General features: G+C 42.6%; 1 protein-coding gene across 10 annotated transcripts in view; it reads left to right on the plus strand.

The window, feature by feature from the left end:
* The first annotated feature begins 444 nt into the window (after positions 1 to 444).
* Smarca2 (SWI/SNF related BAF chromatin remodeling complex subunit ATPase 2) overlaps positions 445 to 22,851 on the plus strand; it is a 165,659-nt gene continuing 143,252 nt past the window's right edge. For 3 of the 10 annotated variants that reach the window (XM_005324077.5, XM_005324078.4, XM_078047582.1), the window contains exons 1-3: positions 445 to 598; positions 13,804 to 14,064; positions 18,077 to 18,206. In XM_005324077.5, coding sequence (XP_005324134.2) covers positions 13,840 to 14,064; positions 18,077 to 18,206 — 355 coding nt within the window. In that variant the 5' untranslated portion in view covers positions 445 to 598; positions 13,804 to 13,839. Of the gene's footprint in view, positions 599 to 1,202; positions 1,318 to 1,907; positions 2,383 to 2,690; positions 2,958 to 13,073; positions 13,133 to 13,803; positions 14,065 to 17,620; positions 17,759 to 18,076; positions 18,207 to 22,851 lie in introns of those variants that run through there. The other 7 variants (XM_021725610.3, XM_021725612.3, XM_013358052.4 and 4 more) reach the window with 7 other exon arrangements.

Consider the following 22,851-nt stretch of genomic DNA (forward strand, 5'->3'; position numbering starts at 1 on the left):
TTCTCCACATACCCCCAAACTACTACGCGCTATTACTACGATTGCCCTCCCTTTCGCTAGGCGTTCTCCTCCTCCCCAGCCTCCCTGGAGGAGCCCCGCAGCGGCCCTGGAAAGAGGACTGCCAGGAAAGATATAAGGGGCGCCCAAGTCCAGCAGGGCTTGGGTCTCTCGCGTCCTGCGTCCTGCGCAGTTTCCCTGCTCCAGGCACAAACACTGCCCGAGAGCCGGCGCCTTGCAGACACACACGGATCCACGCATACAGTAGAGCTGTCTCAATCCACATTCTTGCATACCCCCCTCCTCCCCCCCTCCCCGCGCTCCCGGAGTCGCTGAGCGGGGCGAGTGACAGGCTCGTCCCGCCAACCCGCGCCCGGGCGGGCAGGGAGGAGCGGCGCGCGGGGCCAACTGCGGCGCGTCTTCCGGCGCCCGTGGAGGCGGCGAGGGTGGGACGCGGGGCGGAGCCGGAGTTTAGGAAGAGGAGGGGATGGCTGTCATCAATGAAGTCATATTCATAATCTAGTCCTCTCTCCCTCTGTTTCTGTACTCTGGGTGACTCAGAGAGGGAAGAGATTCAGCCAGCACACTCCTCGCGAGCAAGGTAAATATAACTTACAACTCCTTTCTCCTCTTTTCCCTCCCTCTGGCCTCTCCGCTGCAGCCACCGGGCAAACCCCTCCGGCACTGCGCCGCCTTCGCCTGGGATTATTCATTATTATCCTAATTATTATTTATTGTGCATGCACGGAGACCAAAACAAACAGGCGGGCCAACCGCCACAACAAAAAAGCCCGCCTCCTCCCCGCGGGCCTCAGGTGGAATGCTCTAACAACAGCTCCCGGGCGGCGGTGGAAGAAACGAGAAAGTTTCAACCGAACCTCGCTGCTCTAATAATAACAGTAATAATTACTACTTCACGGGGGCAAGAGGGGAGAAATCCCAACAAACCACTGCCCTGACTCTGGGTAGGCAGTGATGCGATGCCAACTCAACGTTGCAACACACGCTCGGCCAGGTTGCAATCCCCCCATCCCCTTAAAAGCTGAAATGGAGAGGGCTGGTGGCAGGAGGAGAAGGGCTGGGGGGACCAAGGAGGAAAATGGAAACGCGACAGTTCATCCCAAGCAATCCTCCCCGGAAGAGTTGGAACGGGAAAGGAGGGCGAGGAGCCCGGGCTGGCGGCAGGTTGCCAATGAACGCGGCTGCCACCCGCTTCCCGGGTACTTGTTTAAAGGGCTCCGGCTGCGGATACGCGAGCAGATCGCCGCGGGAGAGCCGGAGCCGGCGCGCCGAGGAGGCGGCGGTGGCCACTATCGCAGGGTCGGTGCATGCTGGATCGGAGGTGTCAGCTTCCACTCTCTGCGTTCCCTTGGGCAGGCAAGGGGGCTCTGACTGATAGGCCTTTAGGAAAGGGGACTGCCCTGAGATCTGTGCCCGGGGCGCTGCGGAGTCTCTATTTCTGGTACTGGCAGCAGTGTGGGTTTGGGTATTGAAGTTCGGTGTGTCCGGCCCCGGCCACAGTGCTCAGGGCCGGAGGTGTGTGGAGCAAGGAGGCCCCAAAGAAGGAGGTCGGAGGTGCCACCCGGGCTCCGTTACCCTGCCCTCCCCTTCCCTTCCCCGGGTTTGTTTTCTTTTGCTTCGTGTCTTCCCCTGGCTACCGCCGCGGGCACACTGGGCGCCTGGGATCGTTTGGGTGCTAGGGGAGCTCTGGGACCCGGGAGAGCCGCGGCGGCTGCGGGCCAGGGAGGCCATGATCCGGATAATCCTCTCTGCCTGACTGTCACAAACAGGACCCGCGCGCACCCGGGCAGCTGCGGTGGCGTTCTCCCGGGAAGGGGAAGGGCTGCGGTGGGGAGGGAATAAGGGGTGGCGAGGGCGAGAGGCGGGGAGTCTGGGTGGAAGCCTCCTCCCAACGATGACACGCACCCCTTCCTTCTCGCTCCCTGCTTGCGAGTTTGCTTTATTCCCATCCCAACCTGGTTTACCCCTTCCTCTGCTCTCCCTCCTCCACCCGGCCGTCTTCCCCCCTCCCGTTTGCGCTGCAAAACACGGCCATGCCATCTGCAAAGGTGTCGCGATGCACTTCCCCAAATAACCGGTCCAGCGCGCCACCCCCTAGGCGCCCTCCGGCCACAGGGCGCACTCTGAGCACAGTGCCACCGGGTGCCCCGCACCAGGCCTCGCAGCCTGCAAGCAGTTGCACCGCGCGGGGCGGGGCGCAGCGGTGCGGACTCCAGCGGACACCCGCGTCCTGGCCAGGGCACTCGGGCCGGTTTCCGGTACACGCGGGGAAATCGCCTCCTGCCAGTGTCTGCGCGCTCGCCCCCGCCTCCGCCGCCTGGATTGCATTATTTTTATCCGGGTTGCCGTTTGCAGGGGATGGTGGTGAGCACGGGGCTGGTCGGGCTGCGTGGGGGGTGGGGTGGGGTGGAGGGAAGTTGGACGTGGATCAGGCAGGAAAAAAAAGTTTGGCAGGGCAGCTAAGTAGAGTGGAGGGGTGGGAGGGGGCGGTGAGATCCCGCGGCTCGCGTCTCCGCGCCCTCGGGGCAGGCGCGAGTGTGTCTGCGCGTGAGCGTGAGTGTGTGTTGTGCGCGCCGGGACCAGTGCTTCGGGAGCAGCGCGCTGGTAGCGGCTCCCGCCCGCGCCCTCCCTGGGAGCCCGGGGGGGACTAGGCGAGGTTCGGTGGCAAGGGCTGGTGGGGGTGGCGTGTGCGTGTGGCTGTGTAAGTGTGTGTGTGCGCGCGCGAGCCGCGGAGAATCAGGAAGTCACAGCAGTGAAGCGCACACAGACATGTTTGATCGCCGTGACATGACGCGCGCGAAGGAGGAAGCGGCCGCCGCGGGGGCCGGGCCGCGGGCGCCGGCCTAGGGCTGCAGCGTTGAGACCCGCTGCCTACTGCCGCCTGTGCCGCCGCCCTGGCTGCGCGAGCCCCGCGCCCCTTTTTGTTCCGCGTCCCTCAGGTAAGGAGCTTGCGCCGCCGCCGCCCGCTGCGTGCGGAGCTTTCTAGCTCTTTCCCTGCCGGCCCCCTCCGTTCTCTCGGTTCGCCTTTCCTGCAAAGTCAGGCAGGCGGGGGAAATGGGCTCCTTGTCCTTCGATCGATTGCGTGGAAAACTTTCCAGCGGGAGGCACCGCGAGGGAGAAGAAGGAGGCCTTGCTGACTGCTGTCGCTTGTCAGTTCTTTCTCCTCCAGGTCCGGAGAGTGTGAGTCGCGGCTCCCTGCGGCTGTTGCACATTCAAACTTCGGGCCTAAATGTGTCTCCAACTCTCGCAGGATTTACTCTAGCAATAAAATAAATATTCCAAGTTGTCCACTCGCTCTTGCCAAGCAAGCATTTGGATGTTTTAAGGCAAGGACGAAGGCTTGGAGGGAGTGGGGGTGTTGTGCAGAATCCATTCCTTATTCAGTATCTGCACCGAGTGTTATGTAATTTTAGTAGCACATGGGTGCAAAGCCCACACTGGGCTTCTCCCTCCTTTGTTTATATAACTTTTGGGAGAGTTTTGCTAGGTTGTCTCCTCATTTTCCTCTTCCCTAATGTCATGGAGTCTGGTGCTTTTGATAAAGCAAATCTAGCCTGGTTTGTGATTTTTTGGAGAGCTGTCATCATTGTCTCCTTTCTGGTCATTATGTAGACCTGTATTCCTTTGTATGTGTAACGTTGAAGCATAAGGAAGACGTTAAGGACACACGTTTGTTTACTGCATTGAGTTGTTATTTTTAATGTCCCTGCGTTCCTAATCGCAGAGTTAAATCTTAAACTTCCATTTCAAAGGACTTTTTGAATTACACCTGGTTGTGTTCTTTGCTTGTATGAACACAATGCTCCTGTGAACAGTGAGATTGCTAGGGTTGTTGTTTGGGAGTTGAGTAGCAGAAAATTCTTGCCCACCTACCCAGGTAGGACTCAGAAATCCCTTAAAACTCTACTCAAAAAAAAAAAAATGCCTGATGCTGTGTGTGTGTTTATATATTTGTATATGCACAAGCAGATGTTTTCAGTAGTATTTTCTACCAGTTACTTGGAGGGTCACTACCTGAAGCCTGTTGGCCTCACTGCAGTTGTTAGGCTTCAGTACTACTGGTAGCACCCAGGTGAAGTGTTAAGAGGTGTGGCAGGTTTGAATCCTAGTTGGTGCATTGTTATGCAAATTGGGGCACACTTTTTCTTTTAGAAATCTAATTGCCCTTTTATTAGCCCAGATTTTCTTTTTTAATGTTCCTTTTTAACTCAGATGTTTACTATTGAAAAAGGGGATTTAGAGATACCTGTTAGGTTCAAAAGATATTTATTAAAGTAGACTGAGGGAAAAAAAAACTTCCTCTGTAGATCAGAGGTCCATCTACCTTGTTGATGGCATTAAAGAGAGATACTATATTGGTAAAGAACATTTTAAAATAAATTAGGGATTGGGGCAAGAGAGGGAGGGCTTTCTTCAATGCAGCCTTTCTCTTATGAGTTATATCAGTTACATCCCAGCATTGGCACTAGCTGCACTGTGGTGTTTCACAGAAAATATTCACCGCAAGAGCATGTTCAAAGCAGCCTTAGATCTTTTCTTTTGTTCGTTTTTAAAGTGGTTTTTGAGCATTTCTCATCAAGTTTCTTGAAAAGTGCTTTGACCAACACCTGAGGCTTAGAATTGACCAAAAAAAAAAAAAAAAGTGCCTCTGCTTGTATTATATTGTTAATGCTTGGATTCTGTTTCAAGTATTCCTAACAGAGTATAACTAGAAAGTAATTCTTTGTAGATAATTATTTAAGACTGGTTTTCTTTGATTAAGTTTAAGATAAGTCATTCTACAGGTCATTGTAAAAGCTCATGTCATTCTTTTCTAGAAGGTAATTGGGATCTTTTATAATACTGTAATATTTTGGCATTTTTATTTTAAAGACTTATTATGTATTAGAGCAAGACCATAAACAGAAAACTCTCATAAATTATAAAAGTGACACTGTCCTCCAGTGTTGTCATGTTTTTTTTTCTCCTTTAGAAGTCTTACTTTGTAAACAAGGCCTTTGTCAAATTCTCCTAGCTCAGCAGCTTTTTGATACCCCAGAGAAATAATAAATCACTATTTATGACATCTTGACATGCTGCCATGAGGACAACTGAATTATCACAAATAAAATGCTAAGGACTATTTCCCAGTTCTAGCAAGTTGAGGGACTACTAGTAAGGCCTAATTTTAACCACCAGAAGTTTTGACTATTTCTGGTCAATGTGATTTTAAAGGAAGAAAGGGAGAGTTAGTTGTTAACATGAGTGGCCTTAGAAGAATCTACACATAAGTCACATTTCCCTTCTACATGATTTCTGGTGATCAGATCAGACTATTTCCATAATGTGAAAAGTTACACTTGGGGGCTACTGCTGATTTCTTTTCACTTTTTTAATATTAAAAAATTACCTTCTAATTAATTCCTTCTCTTTAAATGTGGTATTTCAGAGATTGTTTTTGGCCAATAGAGGGATGCTAAATTTTCTGTCACCTTTGAAAGAGTTCTTATTGTGAAACTTTAATATCTAGCCAGTTAATAAACTCATGGGTCATTCCATAAGTAGTTAGGAACAAAAACTACAGATTGTGGTAATTTATTTGGTAGAGTATTTAGGAAGGCCTAAGGTGTTTATGTTTTCCATAAGGAAAGTTGTGACTTTCTTTTTTTAATATTTATTTTTTAGTTTCAGGTGGACATAATACCTTTATTTTATATTTATGTGGTGCTGAGGATCAAACCCAGTGCCTCATGCATGCTAGGTGAGTGCTCTACCTCTGAGCCACAAACCCAACCCCATGAAAGTTGTGACTTAATACTTGGAAGGGAATATAGGATTCTAAAACTACAGTCTGTCAGACTCATTATTCAAGACAGCATAAATACCATTTGCCTAAGGTATTTATCACCAGGATCTTGCAACCTGGGTTTGGAAAACTTTAAAGCTTTATTACTGTTTATTATAACTTTATTATTTCTCATGTTAATGTAATACTTTTCCTTGCAAGTGTTCAGAATATAACTTTTAAGTAATAAAAGTTTTAAAGGTATAGTTAAAGGTGTTTAAATAATTATGCCTTAGCAAAACATACAATGGAGCGGATGAAAGCCAGTAGCTAAATGGCTAGGTCTTTTGAATGTTGTCTATAAACATCTTTTTAATTCACTCAAAATGATACTTTTGATATAGAATATAAAATATTTGATTTTGACATAAATGGTAACTTCTGGGCTTCTGGGTTCAAAATATATTATTATGCAATGGAAACCTAGTATGGAAGTGATACTTTACCAGATATATAAGATTTGCAGGACATTTAGACAGGTATAATCAGGCCAAATGCTTGTATAATTTAATGGATTTTGAAATATAAAATATTCTGTTAGGTGGACAAACATCAATATAAGCCTCATTCCTACACTAATATGAGATCTACATCTGTGCAAGTACTGATATCTTAGAAACTTTTTACAATCTGACCTAAGTTAAATATGAACTGGCCATTTTATAAATTGATGTGTAGGATCCACACAAGTTGAAATAAAATTTAAAATTTCAAAACCATTAAATGTAGCCAAAATCTCCTCCCTTTTAAAACTGAATTCAGAATTTGTGAGTTAAAATTACTTAAAAATGAAAGAAACAATCTCTTAACAAGAAAAGGATTGTCATACAAATTCTCCAAGGGCACCCTCTATCAGTTTACACATCAGTTACGTTTTTTTTTTCTTTCTTCTGAGTGGTTGTACATTTCTTTACCTATTTGATGTGGTGTATTCTAGTTTTTGCCAATCCTCTGGGAGATGAGTCGTTACCCTGGAAACTGAATGTCTGTAAGGTAAACCCTGTCCCATCTTCAACCAGTGCTTTGTAGAAGGGGGCATATAATAGCTTTGCAAATATTTGCAGCTATTTTGTGGTTTGCTGTTGTGCTGTTCTGAAATGCTATTAAGCAGAGTCTAAAATTCTGTTAGAAAATCGATGGTCTGTAATTGAGATTTTATGTATTTTACAGAATGTACCTGAACATTTAAACATAGAAGTTGAAATGTAAACTGCTCAGGCTTTGTGGTACAGGGAGATCAGGGCAAGCTCTCTTGAGTTGATAGGGCAGATAAGGTCTTAGAGATGGTGTACGGTTGGGGAAGGTGGTGAGTGCCAATCATACCAGATCAGAAGAAAACCCTGAGATCACAGGCATCAAGCCCAAACAAGCTGTGGGAGGACCATTGAACCTGTTTTGACCTGGCTGCCTGGGGCAAGAGGTTCCAGTTGGGAAGAGTTTTTAGAAGATAAAGTCAGAGATTGTAGAAAGACTTGACTTCCAGGCTATAGCATGAATATTTTATCCAGTGTGTTTTGAAGGCTTGTCTCTCAAAAAGTTTGAGTCAAAAGGATGCATGAACAAAGTAATATTTTAGATTAATCTAGAGAGTTGTAGATTCAAGTTTAAGATGAGAATTGGAGCCTTTAGAAGAATTCTGGCAGTAGTGCACATTTGTATCCAATAGCTTACAAAATGTCTTCTTATCTATCTAATATTTTATTTGGTTCTTCTTGCAATTGAGGTTGTAGCTGGTTTCTATTATGTCTATTTTGTAGGTAAGGAATTTGAAACCTGAAGAAGGTCATAAATGGCAGTTATCCATTTTAATTTCAGTGGACTTGAAGGGTTCATTGTTGAAGTTTTGTTGCTGCTGTGAAAGTCAGGGCAAGTTGGGCATATGAAAAATAATCCTTCATGTATATAACTTTGGTTCATTTGGCATATAATGATTGAACTGCACTGCTAAGTAAAAGTGTGCCATCTCAACTAGGAGTTTTAAAGTCTGCATTTCAAATTCTTCTTTTGTATGTTTGATATATAAATAAAACTATCTTAGCAAAAAGAAAAGGAAGTGGCTATTATTGATTCTTATCAGTATCCAAAATGGGCTTGCCTTGCAAAGGACCTAACATGACCTGGGAAGAGCAGGCATACATGTAAATGTATATGAGTGATTGTATTGGGGGGTGTCATGCCTTGAAACTAGCTTTCAATGGTTTAGTTTGTTGGCTTTTGTTATGACAAATTGCCTAGAAATTTGGTTCACTTGAGTTTTTGGAGTGATAAGTTATCTGTGATTAGGGCTCTAGCTACCAGTGGACATGAGTCCTAGATTACAGGGATACCTTGCTGCAGTGCTTCTTTGTGGAGGGGTCTCCAACACTTTGTGTCTCTGGTAGTCACATTTTTTAAAACAATTTTTCCTATGTGGGAACATCATCAGTCCTCACTAAGGAGGCCATCAGATTGAGTCACAGGTAAACTCTGTGTGATGGTAACTCAAGGTATCTGTGGGGATGATGATGTGAAGAGCCATAATCCAGCACAGGCAATGCCTGGGGCTCTTGGGGGACTAATTAGTGCTGCAGTTTGTTGTTATCTTCTGTTGTGCAGAGCTTCCTCCAGCCTTTGCCAGGTCTGACTCTGGGCAAAGGTGGTCCCAAGGCAGTTTATTTAGAGTGAAGGCAGCAGTTCCACACACCCCGTCCTAATTTGTTTCCCTGATTGAAGGATGAAGGAGAGTTCACAGATGCACAACAAACGAGCAAAGTTTTAATCCAACAACTTTTAAAAACATACTTGACTTTGAAAGGGAGGGCTAGCTGACATGAATAACCATGAGGATGTGTTTTCAATGCCTTTCTAGGGTTTTGATGGAATGATTCATAACCTTAGCTTTAATGCCAGTGTGATGTGTGTGTGTGTGTGTGTGTGTGTATCTATGGCACAAATCATATCGTACACTGTTTAAAGTTGTATGTTTCGGACCAAGAAGCAGCATGGGCCTTGGTAATGTTTCACCATCTCTGCAGACAACCTTGGCCTCTAAACAAGACTTCTGGTAGATTTATTTCCTTTATCTTCTTTGCTGTTCTCCTTACCCACTGCCTGCTCTCCCATCAAGAATAACAGTGCTGTGTCCCAGTTCTAGCAATGTTGCTACTTCTGTGGAGGAATTAGCAATTCATTTATAGAGAAAGCTACATAGAAAACAAGAATCAGGGCGTCAGGTCAGAGATGTTCTGAATCAGCAAACAGACATAAAAAGAACTCTTATCTTAACTATCTCTGGAGCCTTATCATTCTCCAGTGGCAACCAGAAAACTTTAAAAAGACTGAGTTATTGTTAGGGATATGAACTGGGCTCAATTCTTATTTCTGGTATTTTACCTTTAGCCTGGCTCTCAAAGTCTGTCTGTAGAGTGAGCAGTGGGAAGATATTCTGGAGATGCAAACCTCCCTGTGCTTCCTTATGAGCTTTGGTAAAGAGCAGTTTAAGAGGTATTGTCTAGGTTGGTGACCTTCCCTCAATTGATTTAGAAACTTTTGTTTTCTTTAACTGAAGGTCTGGCCTCTCCCTGATTCCCCTTCCTTCCTCCACCTTCCAAGCTGAAAGCAGTCCCTCCTACCCTGCCACCATGTGGACATTCTAACTGTGTATGTCTCCTTGTCTTGGGGGGTCTTCCATCTTGTTGCCATTTTTGCGTTTAGTCTTGCTTCCCTAGCAGACTTTCAGAGTCCTGGGGAAAGCCCTCTGATCTGATCATATTTGTGTGCACTACATACCTTGTGCCTGGTGGACACTCCGGTAGAGGAAAGAAGAGAGGCGGAAAATACATCCTTTGGGTGTTTGATTCAACGTCACCAACCTCTTCAGATTGTGACATGGCCTTCACCTCATATTCTCTCGAGAGCTCTCCTTTACTCTTCTCTCCCTTGATATTTTAATGCATGGTCACAGCCAAATCCTGATCTTTGCAAAATACCTCCCTCATTGTTTGCATCTTTGTTTCTTTGTCCTCCATTTTCCACCCCTGCACATTGTTCTGGCCCTAGTGAAAACTGTCTGTCCTGGCAGATGGCTGGCCTGGTCTTTGCAACAACAGCTCATCCTTGGGCTGAGAGTCAAGTCATAAAAAAGTTTTGACTTGGGGTTTCATTCCTGTTAACAGATGTGACTTTGGGTAGGCCATGCTGTCTCTCCCTGCCTTCCTGGCTTCATCTTTTTAATGGGGGTCATGACAATACGTCTCCTCAATTGAGGTCACTAAAATTATTATGAAGCACATGTATGTTTAAATATTGCTATGTGTGTGAGGGTCTTAGATTTTTCTGTGAGTCGTGATTAGACAGTATGGCATAAGTTTTGTCAGGGTTGTCATAGTTGGAGTGGTGACCCTTAAAATTCCATGGGGTTGAACTCCTTTTAATATGCAGATGGATGTTCTGAGCCTTTCAGCTAAGGAGGGTTAGGACAGTTGGGCCGAAGATGACTGACGGTGGTGTTTGGCATAGTGTGAGGCGCCAGCGCCTTTTATTTTCTAAAAACACACACTCCCCAGTTGTAAAGGCAGGAATGTCAGAACCAAAAGAAGACATGTTGTACTGTTGGAAAATTCTTGCCTAGGAACACAGTGGCCTGGCCCTCAGGGAGTCGTGGTCTGGGAGAGAGGAAAGCATTATGGGGAAGAGGAGGAAACCCACAGTGCATGCCTATGGGAGGTAACTGTATCCTCCCTTAGGCACATTTTCCTCATTGTATTAGTCACATAATGTGGAACAGGTCCTTCTTTTCTGTGACAATGTACATCACCTTCCTGAACACAAAAGAAAATAGGTTGTGGGTTTTATCAAGTGGACAGACCTGTCTGCACCTATCAAGGTCATCTGAGCCCCTTCTTTTCCTCTTGCCCTCCTGTGCCCATTCCCACCCTGGCCACCTCATCTCCATATTCTCTTTTGTGCTTTGGAGAATAGAAAAGGGGTCAGGGTTCCTATGGATACCATAGGGAGAAGCTGAGTTAGCCAATACTAGACTTCAAACCTCAACCATACTAACTTGTAATAACATGTGCCTCTGCTTGAGGTTTGAGACTTGTACCTCTTGGCAGTTTATACCCCCAGGTTTATTCTGCAGGCAAGTTGCCACCAGAAATGTAGAGCAAGAATAAGAGGTCAGAACTACTGGCCTCGTCTTTGTAAGGTCCTCCTGTTGGGTACCCTTGGGTCATGGTAGCCAGGAGCAGATCCTGGGATAGTCCTGGTTTTGACATGGAGATTCATTAGTGAACTCTACCACATACAGGGTTGGATGGAGTCTTTGAGATGCTTCTGGGGCAGCGGGCATAGACTCATGGATTCACAAGGCAGGTATCTTTGAGATAATCCTATGGGAGTCTACAGGAAGCCTACAGATGCTAGAGGAAACCCAAGCACTTTCCCCAGGGCTCCAGTAGGGTGGTCTTAAGATTTGGACCCAGGTCTTTGGACTTCTGCTTGGCTTGGAAGTCAGAATATCGCACTCAATTTCTGTGAGAGTTCAGATTCCTGCCATTCACTACCTGTTTGGCATGAGATTAAACTATACTATTTTTGTGAGCCATACCCGTTCATTACGTCCACGAATGTGAGTGTTCTCTTCTTATTAAATGGTTTTCCAATGTAACATGTTCCTATATTAACATTCCACTTATGTGCTTGTGATTTTCCATTTCCCTTCTAATATGCTTTTCCCTCTAAGAAGTTTTTAATAGTTTCCTTTAACAAAAAAAACAAGGAGCATTTTTATGGGACTCTGTGTGAGCAGTTACAGCACACTCTTAAGATTCTCAGATGAAATTGATAACGATGTATATTAAAATGTACAACTTGAGAAGTCGGAATCAGCCTATCTTTTTAGTATTTTGTATCTTCATTGTTCAAAACTCCTTGTATATTATCAGAATACCTCTTGAAGCTGATTTCAAGGTAAACCATAACAGGAACTAAGCAATTTCCTTTTATTCACTAAAAAATAAAAGGGTGGATTAGTTTGCTGATATACATGAAAGAACGTTATAACTTGTAGTACCCCTGAATTGACGTCAGCTTCCTAAATTTAAAGTGCTGACTGAACATGTGTGTGTTTGTGTGAGAGTGGGGGTGGAAGGAAAAAAAAAGTTACTTCTGCCTGCTTTGTTAGTAACAAAGAATAAATAATAATATTTGGCTTTCTGGTGAATTCAGGATTATAATTCACCCTTGATACTCTTGATACTCCCCTGTTTTAGAAACCAGTTGTACTGGGTTCTCTTACGTCCATGTCGTAGCCCTGCTCTTATAATCCTTATGAAGTAGCCTTTTCCTACTTCCCATTTTAGCCCTAGTTTACTTACTGGAAGGGCCTGAATTTTTACCTACCCTTTATATTTTTTGTTGTAAGCAGACACACCTCAAACACTGATTACTCTTTAGTTTTCATTTATAAAATTAGTTGACTCCAATCAAGTTTGCCCTTGAAATTTCACCTGCAGTTTATTCATCAGCTGTCCTTTGAGTACTTGCTGTGTGCTGGTGGGAGGTGCTGGGGATAGAGGAGTGGAGAAGAGCCAGACTGTGCCTTTGTGTCCCTCACATTCTAGACACACAGCCAGAAATGACAGTGGGTAAGGAGGAATGGATCTAATGTTTTTGTTTGGTGCTTCCTCTCACCCCTGGTTTCACTATGGAAAGAACCCTGTTCTGGGTGAGTAGATGGCTGCAGTCTAATTCCACCTCTGCCGCTAAATGGTAGGTAAGCAAGTTACCTAAGGTATCTCATTCTGTATTTCTGGGGGTTAATGGTTGGAAAAAAAAAAAAAACCTTTTGCGTGTACAGATGTGTGCCTCTAAGGTAACGTTAGAATATTGAACAGTTATTAGCGTATTCAGCTCTTGCTGGGATTGTTGAATTTGGATGACATCTTGTTTCCTCATTTCGGCTCATATCCAAGGTGCCATTGTACACAGTGTGTGAGGCAGGTCCCCAGTAGGGATGTCCAGAAGCCTTGGAGTATGGGTGATAGAATTAACCTTGCTCTGCTGAAATTGGAGAACCAGAATGTTTGCACCTACACCCTGGTCCAGTAGTCATGGACCACATCTCCCAGGGATGCTTGACCAGAGCAAGGCCTGGGACAAATCACTGGCCTTCACTGTCCAGGTGTCTCAGTTTCAATTAGTTCTCTGGCAGGAGGCCCACATCTTACTATATCTTTTCTGATCACTGAAGGTCCAGTGGAGATACCTGAGGGAATAACCCTGAATAAGAGTGGCCGTTTGTTGTGTCAGGTACCAGCTCTATTTCTTACACACTCCATTGCATTTAAATAATTTAAAGATTACATAACTTAGCTAGTAATCACAGATGTGGGTATTGGAACATCTATTTGTCTGATCTTCACAGCTTCTGTTTTTTTTCCATGATTGGAGCTTGTCTTTCATTCTCCATATGAAATTCTATTTTTTTTTCCTCCTTTTAACTATCTGGGATTCTCTGTGAAGTTTTGAATGCTTGTTGACTCATGAAAATGGGTCTTTCTTGGATACATTTTAAAGGGGTTTCTATTCTAATGGCTTTGGTTGGGATGGCTAATGTCTTATAAGGTGTCCAAGACAGTATTTAATGGAGAGCATTAGTTGGCTTCAGTAATAAATTTCAAACTTGTTTAGATTCTGCTTATGTGTTAAATTTCAGTTTCTCCAGTGAGTCTTTTTGTCTCTTGGATGATTTATATCTTTCTGGGGAATCATTTAGAGTGTGTTTTTTTAAACAAGTGGTCTTCATAAAGACTGGGGCAGGGAGATATATGTCACACTCACTCAAACATCTGGACGAGACAGGGCAGTTCTGTTTGATGTTTGTTATAGAAATGGCACCATCAAATGCTAACGACTGTTTTATTCTGATCTTAACATCATGTTTAAAACATTCCTTTCTTTTTCTCTGCTTTCCAACTTAGTGTCACTCTACTGCCTGACAGAGACAGGAGAAGTAAATGTCCACACCCACAGACCCTGCTGCGATGCCCCACCCGGGGCCCTCGCCAGGGCCTGGGCCCTCTCCTGGACCAATCCTCGGACCTAGTCCAGGCCCAGGACCATCCCCGGGTTCTGTCCACAGTATGATGGGACCAAGTCCTGGACCCCCCAGCGTCTCACATCCTATGCCAACCATGGGCTCTTCTGACTTCCAACAGGAAGGCGTGCATCAGCTGCATAAGGTTAGAGTTTACTCTCCCCTTTGATCTGTCTTCTGAGTCGTGGATGGCTAATGTTCCTGGTAACCCACAACTTTTCTTCCTACTATGGTTAACAGGAGAATCAAGCCAGATCTTTGACTTATCTTGTATATTATTAAAAACACACATTTTGAGGCACTTTTATTGCTACAGATGTACCAGTCATGAAAATCAGATGTTGGCTTTTTAAAATACTGAGTTAGGCTGTGCATTTCTGACAGATTCTGTGACTTTTGGGTTGAAGCTATTTTGGCTTGGTGAATGAGTTTATTAGTGAATAAGTCTTGTCTTTTCCTGTCTGTGTTAAGTAACTTATATCATGTACAAATGAATGTATTGAGGATTATTCTTCCCTAAAAATTCTGATACTTACTTTTAAAAATTAGATCACTAAAAGTCTTTGGGCATGGTAGTGCATGCTTCTAATTCCAGCAATTCAGAAGGCTGAGGCAAGAGGATTAAAAGTTTGAGGACAGCCTCAACAACTTAGTAAAGCCCTCCACAGCTTAGTGAGACCCTGGGTACATGGCTCAGTTGTAAAGTGCCTTGGGGTTCAATTCCTAGTACAAAAAAAAAAAAAATTCTAAGAGTAGAAGGAAGGAGTCCTTTTCTTCTTTTCTACAGATTTTTAAAAACATTTTATTGAAATTAAATCGTTTTTAGGGAATCCTTAAAATGCACTTTGCTGTCTTTCTGTGAAGTAGTCTTATTCTGGTTTTGGAAGAAGACTGATTTTGCAGATCTCAGGTCCAGCTGTTTGTTTCTGGACTAAGATTATAATGATCCTCTCTATTTATGAGACTTAGATTTTTGCTGTGAAGATGATCGGATTGGTATAGTTTAGCATTATGCCTTCACAGGAAATATGAAGAAGAGGGAAAAGACATCTTTCTTTTCTCTTGTGGGTTCCGAACCCAGTGATGCTCGACCACTGAGCTACATCCTCAGCCCTTTGTAATTTTTATTTTGAGTTGAGGGCCTTGCTAAGTTGCTGTGTCTGGCCTTGAATCGTAAGATCCTCCTAACTCGGCCTCCTGTACATCACCATGCCCAGCAAGAGAAGAGACTTATGAGGCTCAACAAGATCCCCTGCAACAATTTGCTTCAAGTTAGCAGTAAGCTAAAGAGAATCTGTGAGGACATTGTTCAATATTTGAAAGTTTTGTCTCATATGACATGTAGAGGTTTTCATACCCCTTTGCATGACCTCACAAGGGGGGGAGGGTGGCTGCTTGATATTCAGCAGATCTATAGGGTTCTCTAAAGAAACAAAACCAATGGAAGATATAAAGAGATTTATGAAATAGCATTGACTCATGCAGTTATGGAGGCTGAGAAGTCCCACATCTGCAGTCAGTCAGCTGGAAATCCAGAAAAGCTGTTAGTATAGGTCCAGTTGGCGTCTAAAGTCCTGAAAACTAGAAGAGTCAAAGGTGTAAGTCCCTAGTCTGAGGGCAGGAGAAGGGCAACATCCCAGTTAAGCAGTCAGAAAGAGAGAAGGAGAGAAGGAGAGAGAGAGAGAAAGAGAGGGAGGGAGGGAGGGAGGGAGATCCAATGCACAACATCTCCTCACGTCTACCTTTGTGTGTGTGTGTTGGCCCTCTGTGGGTTGAATGATGCCTACCCACTGGGGAGGGCAACCTGCTTTCCTCAGGTCAGTTCAGAGACTAATCTCCTCGCCAAATACCTTCACAGACATTCTCAGGAAGAATGTTTAACCAAATATCTCGGCACCCCAGGGCCTAGTCAAGTTGACAGAGAAAGTTAACCATCAGAGAAGACAAGCAGTAGCTGCTGACTTGACACAAAAAGATCACCACAGAAAAAAGTGACCTCTAATTGTGTAGGACTTTAGGTCAGTTTTAAGGGAGGATATGGAAGAGCCATTTTTTTAAAAAAATGTTATTTGGTGATTTTCAAATCAGGAAAGTAGTATGTGCTTATTTTGAAAAGAGAAACAATACTGAAATAAATAAGAAAACAGTTATCCTGGTTTTCATCCCAGGTAATAGCCTGTTGTAGTGCATTTCTGACCTTATCTTCCTTCATGTTCAGTAAAAACGACCTATTAGCACAGATGTGCATATATAGGTGGGAGGGCTTTTGTTTTTTGTTTTCTGCTTTTCTTTTGCCGTTATAGAATCATATTGTCTCGAATCATGTTGTCATTATTCGTTACTTCCTCTTTTGATTCAGTAGTAAATCATGGATATTTCTGCAGTGTCCCCAAGTTCCCTCCCTCCTTTTTTTTTTTCCTTTAAATCCATTTTCACCTTGTCAGACATCTAGAGAAATAAAACTGCTTGTTTTCTGTATCATATTTTGTGGGAACCTATTGATACACTACAATCATTAAATTATCTTGTGTTTAGGTTAATTTAAAGCTGTGTTCTAGCTCCGATCTATTGCTAGTAAACACTTGCCTAAGTGAATTACAGAATTTTAGAAAGACCTGGGGATGGATGTCTCACCTTCAAAATGAAAGAGAAAATGAGAAGGAAATAATATTCAGCTAACCTTTATTTATTATTTAGTCATTTAAAAATGAAGCATTTAAGTGAGGGTTGGGGCCATGTTCTGTTTTTGTATGTGGTGGTTTTATTGATTTTTTTTTTTCTCTTCTGGTCTCTCTGTTTGGGTTACCTGCCATCTTTCTCACACACTCTCATATTCTCACCCTCATGCTCTTCTCTGTTTTGTGTGACTCTGATGTTGTGATTCTTATGGTCTTTGCTGTCCTCCTTTAGCTCCCTGTAGCCCTGGCCTGTTCCCAGTGAGGATTGGACCCAGAGGCAGCATGGGGCTCACACCTGCTGGCCAGATGCCTCACTTTCTTATGTGCTTTTTATAGGCTGCTTTCTTCCTTGTCTTACCCCTCCTTCTCCCCCTGAGTTTCAGCTTTTTGCTTTTCAACATTACTGGAAATAAATAAACAAGTAGCCTAAATACATCTGCTGTGTTGCTTTGATTTCCTCCCTATTATTACTGTTTAACAGGCTCAGTGACACTCTTTATACCAGATTTTTCCCATTTTTCTTCTGAACATCCTCTTTATGGTAAATTTTTCCTCTTTTCAAGTGCATGCTTTTGACTCTGCAGAAATTAACTTTCTTTTCTCCAAAACTGCAAACACTCATACTTTCTTGCTTGAAGTCATTTGGTTTCTATAAACTCCTGGAAATATTCCTTTCAGGCTGTTTTGAACATGGCCATTACAGTTTGGGGAGGAATAGACTTTTCCTTTTTCAAACACCGGCTCCATTGCCCAATTCTGGATTGGATTAATGTGGATTCAATAGCTATTTATTGTGTGTCTGTCATGTACTGGGCCTCAATCCGGGGTCCAGCCCCCATAGTCATATTTATTTCCAAATTGTGCCTTTAACCTCTTCCAGTCCTCCTCTCCCTGGAGCTTAGCTGTCTGTTTCACCCTTGTGCCTTTTCTGTATTCACCCCCATTCCCTTCTCTGCCTTGTCTGTTCCTCTCTTCCCAACTGCCATGGAACTTTCTGGTTTCCAGCTTTTTAACTTTCCATAGTTCCTTCCTCTCCAATGAAAAAAAATTTACAACAACAACAACAACAACAAAATAGATCATCGAAGATCCTTCGGATAGTCTTCCTCAGACGCCAGACTCACTTCATCTTACAATAGTCTTCAAGACTCCTTCAAAAGGGTATGGAAAAATAACTTATATTTGTGTACTTGTGAACAGGACTTCATTTTTATTGGCAGGTTGTGACATGGCTGAGTAAAAAAGTTCAGTGTTTTTTTTTTTAAAGCCTTAACTTTTGACTTCCAGATGATTTAACTTATCTTATTGTTATAAGTTTTTTCCCCCCTCTCACCTGTGAGTTGTAAAATATGTGACTATAGAGTGGGTAATGGATGACTGTGTCCCACTTTTGAAGACTTCGGAGAGAGTTCTTAAAACTACAGTTAGAGATATTATACCTTAAAGAATTGTCTAACTGATGCCCTTTAAATGTTTCAGCCCATCGATGGGATGCATGACAAGGGCATTGTGGAAGATATCCATTGTGGATCCATGAAGGGCACCGGTATGCGACCACCTCACCCAGGAATGGGTCCCCCCCAGAGTCCAATGGATCAACACAGCCAAGGTTTGTGTCTGCTGGACACCTGATTGTGGTTCTGTATGTTTTATATAACTTCCAAAAAATGTGTCTAAGGAGGGTCAAATTCAAAGATTTCTTTTCCCTGTAGAAAACTACCCCTATCCTTACCAACATAACTTTATGATTTATTTGGATAATTTTATTCCCAAAGTCCTAGTAATTTTACTAGCCACCATGTGTCCAAGCATGCTGCAAAGTGCTTTATGTACTTTACCCAAGATTTTTACCATGATCTTGTAAGGTGAATAATGTTACCACTGTTTCATAGATAGGAAAGCTATAGCTCAGCAAATTTACTTTGTTTTCCTAAGTTTATACATCTAGTACGTGTCAGGGCCAGAAAGAGAATCAGATCTGCCTGCCAACAACAGTGTAGATGTGAAGGTCATGTGAGTCCCTACATTGTGTGTAAGGTGGTGTTTTCTGGCAGTGAAATTAGTTGTTATCACTGGTGGGTAGATGTATTATTTTCCTAGGGCTATCATAACAAATGACCACAAACTGAGAGGCTTGAAACAACACAAATTTATTCTCTTACAGTTCTAGAGGCCAGAAGTTCAAAATCAAGGTGGCACTAGGGTGATGCTCTCTCTGAAGGCTTTAGGGAAGAAGCCTTCCTTGCTTCCTGTTATCTTTTTCTGGCTGCCAGTAATTCTTGACATTCCTTGTCCTATGGATGAATCACTCGGTTCTCTGTCTCTTTCTTCACTTGACATTTTCCCTATGTCTATCTGTGTATTCAGATTTCCCTCTCTTTATAAGGATGTTAGTTATTGGATTAGGGCCTCCCCTAATCCCAGTATGACCTCATCTTAAGTTGACTACATCTACTACATCTGTATAGATCTTGTTCCCAGATAAGGTCATAGTCACATGTTTTGGCATGGAGAGGAACACAGAAACTCACAACAATGACCAGATGGACATAGGGTAGATTTCTTTTCTCCTTTGAGCCTTACATGTTCTCTTTCCTTCTGTCACTATTGAAGACATATTAAAATACTTCAAAGCATTTTTTTACAAAATTTTGATGCTAGGGATTGAACCCAGGGCCACTTTACCACTGAACTACGTCCCCACTTGTTTTTATTTTTTTATTTTGAGACAGGATCTCACTAAGTTCCTGAGGCTGGCCTTGGACTTGAGATCTTCCAGCCTCAGCCTCCCAAGTCACTGGGACTATAGGCATGCACCATAGCCTTTAAAGTCTTTTAAATACATTGTAGCCTGATTTCAGAATGATAGTGTGGTTAATTCAGCATGGGAGAGGCATGCATTATTGTACCACTAATTGACATTGATATGTAAATATTCTAATTTAAGACTACTATGGTTTACACATTGCTGTATATACTCCTATGTAATTAAGTGTGCTTGAGTTTTTCCTTCATCCATGACCAGATATCCATCCACTGAAAGAAAATATTTGGCTGGGAGCATTTAGAGAAGTATATTTTTAGTTCTAATAGTAATTCTAAAATAGAATTGCTGTTTTTTTGAAATAAAAATAGACAAGTTATGGAGGTGTCAGAGTGCTTCTCCACTAATATCTAAATGGGCCTTTTGAACATCCCCAACTCTGATCTGAATTTTGGTGGCAGGCAGGTATGATGGTTACACCTAACTTATAGAATCTTGACCGTTGTCAGAAAGGCAGTCTGAAGCATTCTGGCATTTTACAGTACAAGAAGAAAAAAAATTGACCTATTTAGTGCTAAGAATGGATTAAAACAGCATTTCTAGGTTTATGTTTTAAATTCTAAAGGCCCAGATGTGTTTGTAGAGCTAATAAAGATCACATTTTTAATTCCTGAGTGGTGTAGATGAATTATATGCAGTGATTCTTAAATCCAGGTGGTGGCTTTCTCTGCTCCTGACTCTAGTAGTGAAGTTACAGGAAAACCTCAAAACAAAACAAAACAAAACAAAACAAAAACAAAAACAAACAACAACAACAAAAATACTGAAAATGCACAAGTCAGAATTGATAGCAGTTTTGCTTTTATTTCTTTTAAAATTTCTCCAATGGCTTGACTCCCTTCTTCAACTGAAGAATTATCTTCTTATTTATCTTGGAGTCTCCAACACTAGGCAAGATGTCTAGCACATGACTGGAAGGACACTTGTAAGTTTTGTTCAGTTAAGGTATAGAAAGAAATGCATGCATTCAAAAGTCAACAATTATAAATAGATCTCAATTTTTATGTAAGTTCTGTAAGTTATAATTACTTTGAAATGCAGAGGTCTGCAGTCAGTGGAATCAAAATTAACGTGTAATGTTATTCTCTAAAATAGTAAAGTGCATTGTGGGCTAGGGAATAAATTAAAGGTATATTTTTGAATAAAGGAGTGTTGGTATAATGTAGTCCTATTCTTTATAATGATCTAGAAGAATTTAGACTTGCTAATAGCATGTATCTTTAAAAACTCCATTGTAGAAAGCCATTTATAAACACACAGGTACAGAGAGGTGTGGTATTGATCAAAAGGCTGCTAGCTTTAACTACCTAGCAACCTATTAGGTTATTTTAAGGTATTGGTTGGGAAGCAAAACCATTTCCTTCAATAAATACTGGATGGTGTACCTTATGGTCCAAATGATAACATTGTTTATTTTTAGTGCATTGGACAGAAAAAGCCATCATAGGCAGGTATACAATATTTAATGGGCATGTGTGTGTAGAGAAAGTTCATCTAAATCTGGCACTTACAAATTCAGGATTATGAATAGGAGAGAGGTTAGTGCTTCTCTCTCAGAGGCAAGGTGAAACTGGGGAGATAATGGCCCTTGAAGACCAGGGAGGGGAAACTGCCACTTTTTAACTACTTTTGAATGAGCCAATCAAATAAGATTTCAGAAAGAGCAGAATCTGCATCAACATTGTCATCCCCAGACAAATGTATATTCACTCCCAGGCAATTTCTTCACCCTGTTTTCTCAACTAAGGATAATTACCAAAATATGTTATGTTGTTACATCATTTAGATTCTGTTTTTCTTCAGGTTTTATGAAATGCTCTTCATATAGGGGGGAAAAATTCTCTGTAGCTGGGACCCTGTCACATTGTTAATGTCACACTGTGACAGAATGATTCTATTAACATCTTGTATGAATTCTGGGATAAAATTCCTCCCACCCCTAGTTTCTTCTTATCAAATTTCAGGTAAAATTTCTTGGCATTAACTTTCCAGTGATCATGTTCTCAGAGTCTGCATTCTTGTGCTTAATGGAACCATCTCATCGTTACAACATTGCTTTGCCATGTCTCACCCTCGTAATGATGCGTTGTTCATAGACTTGATAAGCATTTCTAGGTAGTTGAGTAAAAATTTCATTGTTTAGTATTTTGGCCCATTGTATCAGGCATCCTATGCCTTGTCAACCTTAGGAAATGGAAATGACCAGAAAGCAGAAGACACATGTCCCATTTTACTGCAGTAGATGTAGGGTTGTCCAAAAGATGCCATAATGAGCAAAATATCATTTTATGCCAGCATTACAATTAAGGGATGAATGCAAGCCTCCTTGTATTAGTTAGCTTTCCATTGCTGTGACAAAATACCTGAAAAGATAACTTAATGAAGGAAGTAATTATTTTGGCTCAAGGTCTCAGAGGTTTTCAGTCCATGGTCAGCTGTCTCAATTCCTTTCTGGGCCTATGATAAGGCAGCACATCATGGTGGAAGGGTATGGAAAAGCAAAGCAATTCACCTTGTGGTGGCCGGGAAGCAAAGAGAGAGTAAGAAAGGGGTCTGGGACTAGATGTAGTTCTCAAGGATACTTCCTTATGGACTCACTCCCTTCAGCTAGGTCCCATCTCCAACAGTTTCTACCACCTACCAATAATGCCATCAGATTATGACTCCATCAGTGGATTATTCCATAAATGAGATGAGAACCCTCATGATCCAATCATTTCCTATAAGCCCCACTACATTGGAGCCCACACCTTCAATTATTTGAGCCTTTGGGGCTCATTCTAGATCTAAACCATAATGCTCATCAAAAAGGAGGAATATTAATGATAGAAGTTAAGAATATGTTGTTGATGTCCTCTAAGTGTTTATTATAAATACCAATATGTTGGGACTTGAGTTTCTGCTAGTCTTTCAGACTAATTGGAGGGAAATCTTCTTGGCTTTCTCATAAAACCAACTCATTAGAGCCCTAATTGCTGATTGGTTTTTGTCTTCCCTCATGGAGTAGTAAGGCTTTGGGTAGTGAGACTTAGCAGTTCTTCCTTTTCTCTTCAGAGTAGGAGTTCCTTGAATGGACTTCCTCTTCTTACCAATCCATAGAACAGAACCCTGTTTTGTCTCAGGGGATCATGCTACATTTACTTCCGTCTCCCAGTGGCAATTAGAAAGAAAAGAAATTGTATCCTTTATTTTCTCTGATCTTGTGAATATGTTTGTGAGTGCCTGTTTGGTGGTGGTCCCACCTTCATGGGCCTCTGTGACTGTACATAGATGCACAGAGCTTTGTCAGGTCAAACTTGACACAGATTTATATATACAGTCCTCACCTAATGAACACCTGTATGATGATCTGTGTTATAATTTGACACATAACATTTAATAGGGCAAAGACATTTCCTCTATGTGTGTTACTGTGTTTTGTGACACTTTT

This window comes from Ictidomys tridecemlineatus, chromosome 4 (genome assembly GCF_052094955.1).
Source record: "Ictidomys tridecemlineatus isolate mIctTri1 chromosome 4, mIctTri1.hap1, whole genome shotgun sequence".
Taxonomy (NCBI): domain Eukaryota; kingdom Metazoa; phylum Chordata; class Mammalia; order Rodentia; family Sciuridae; genus Ictidomys; species Ictidomys tridecemlineatus.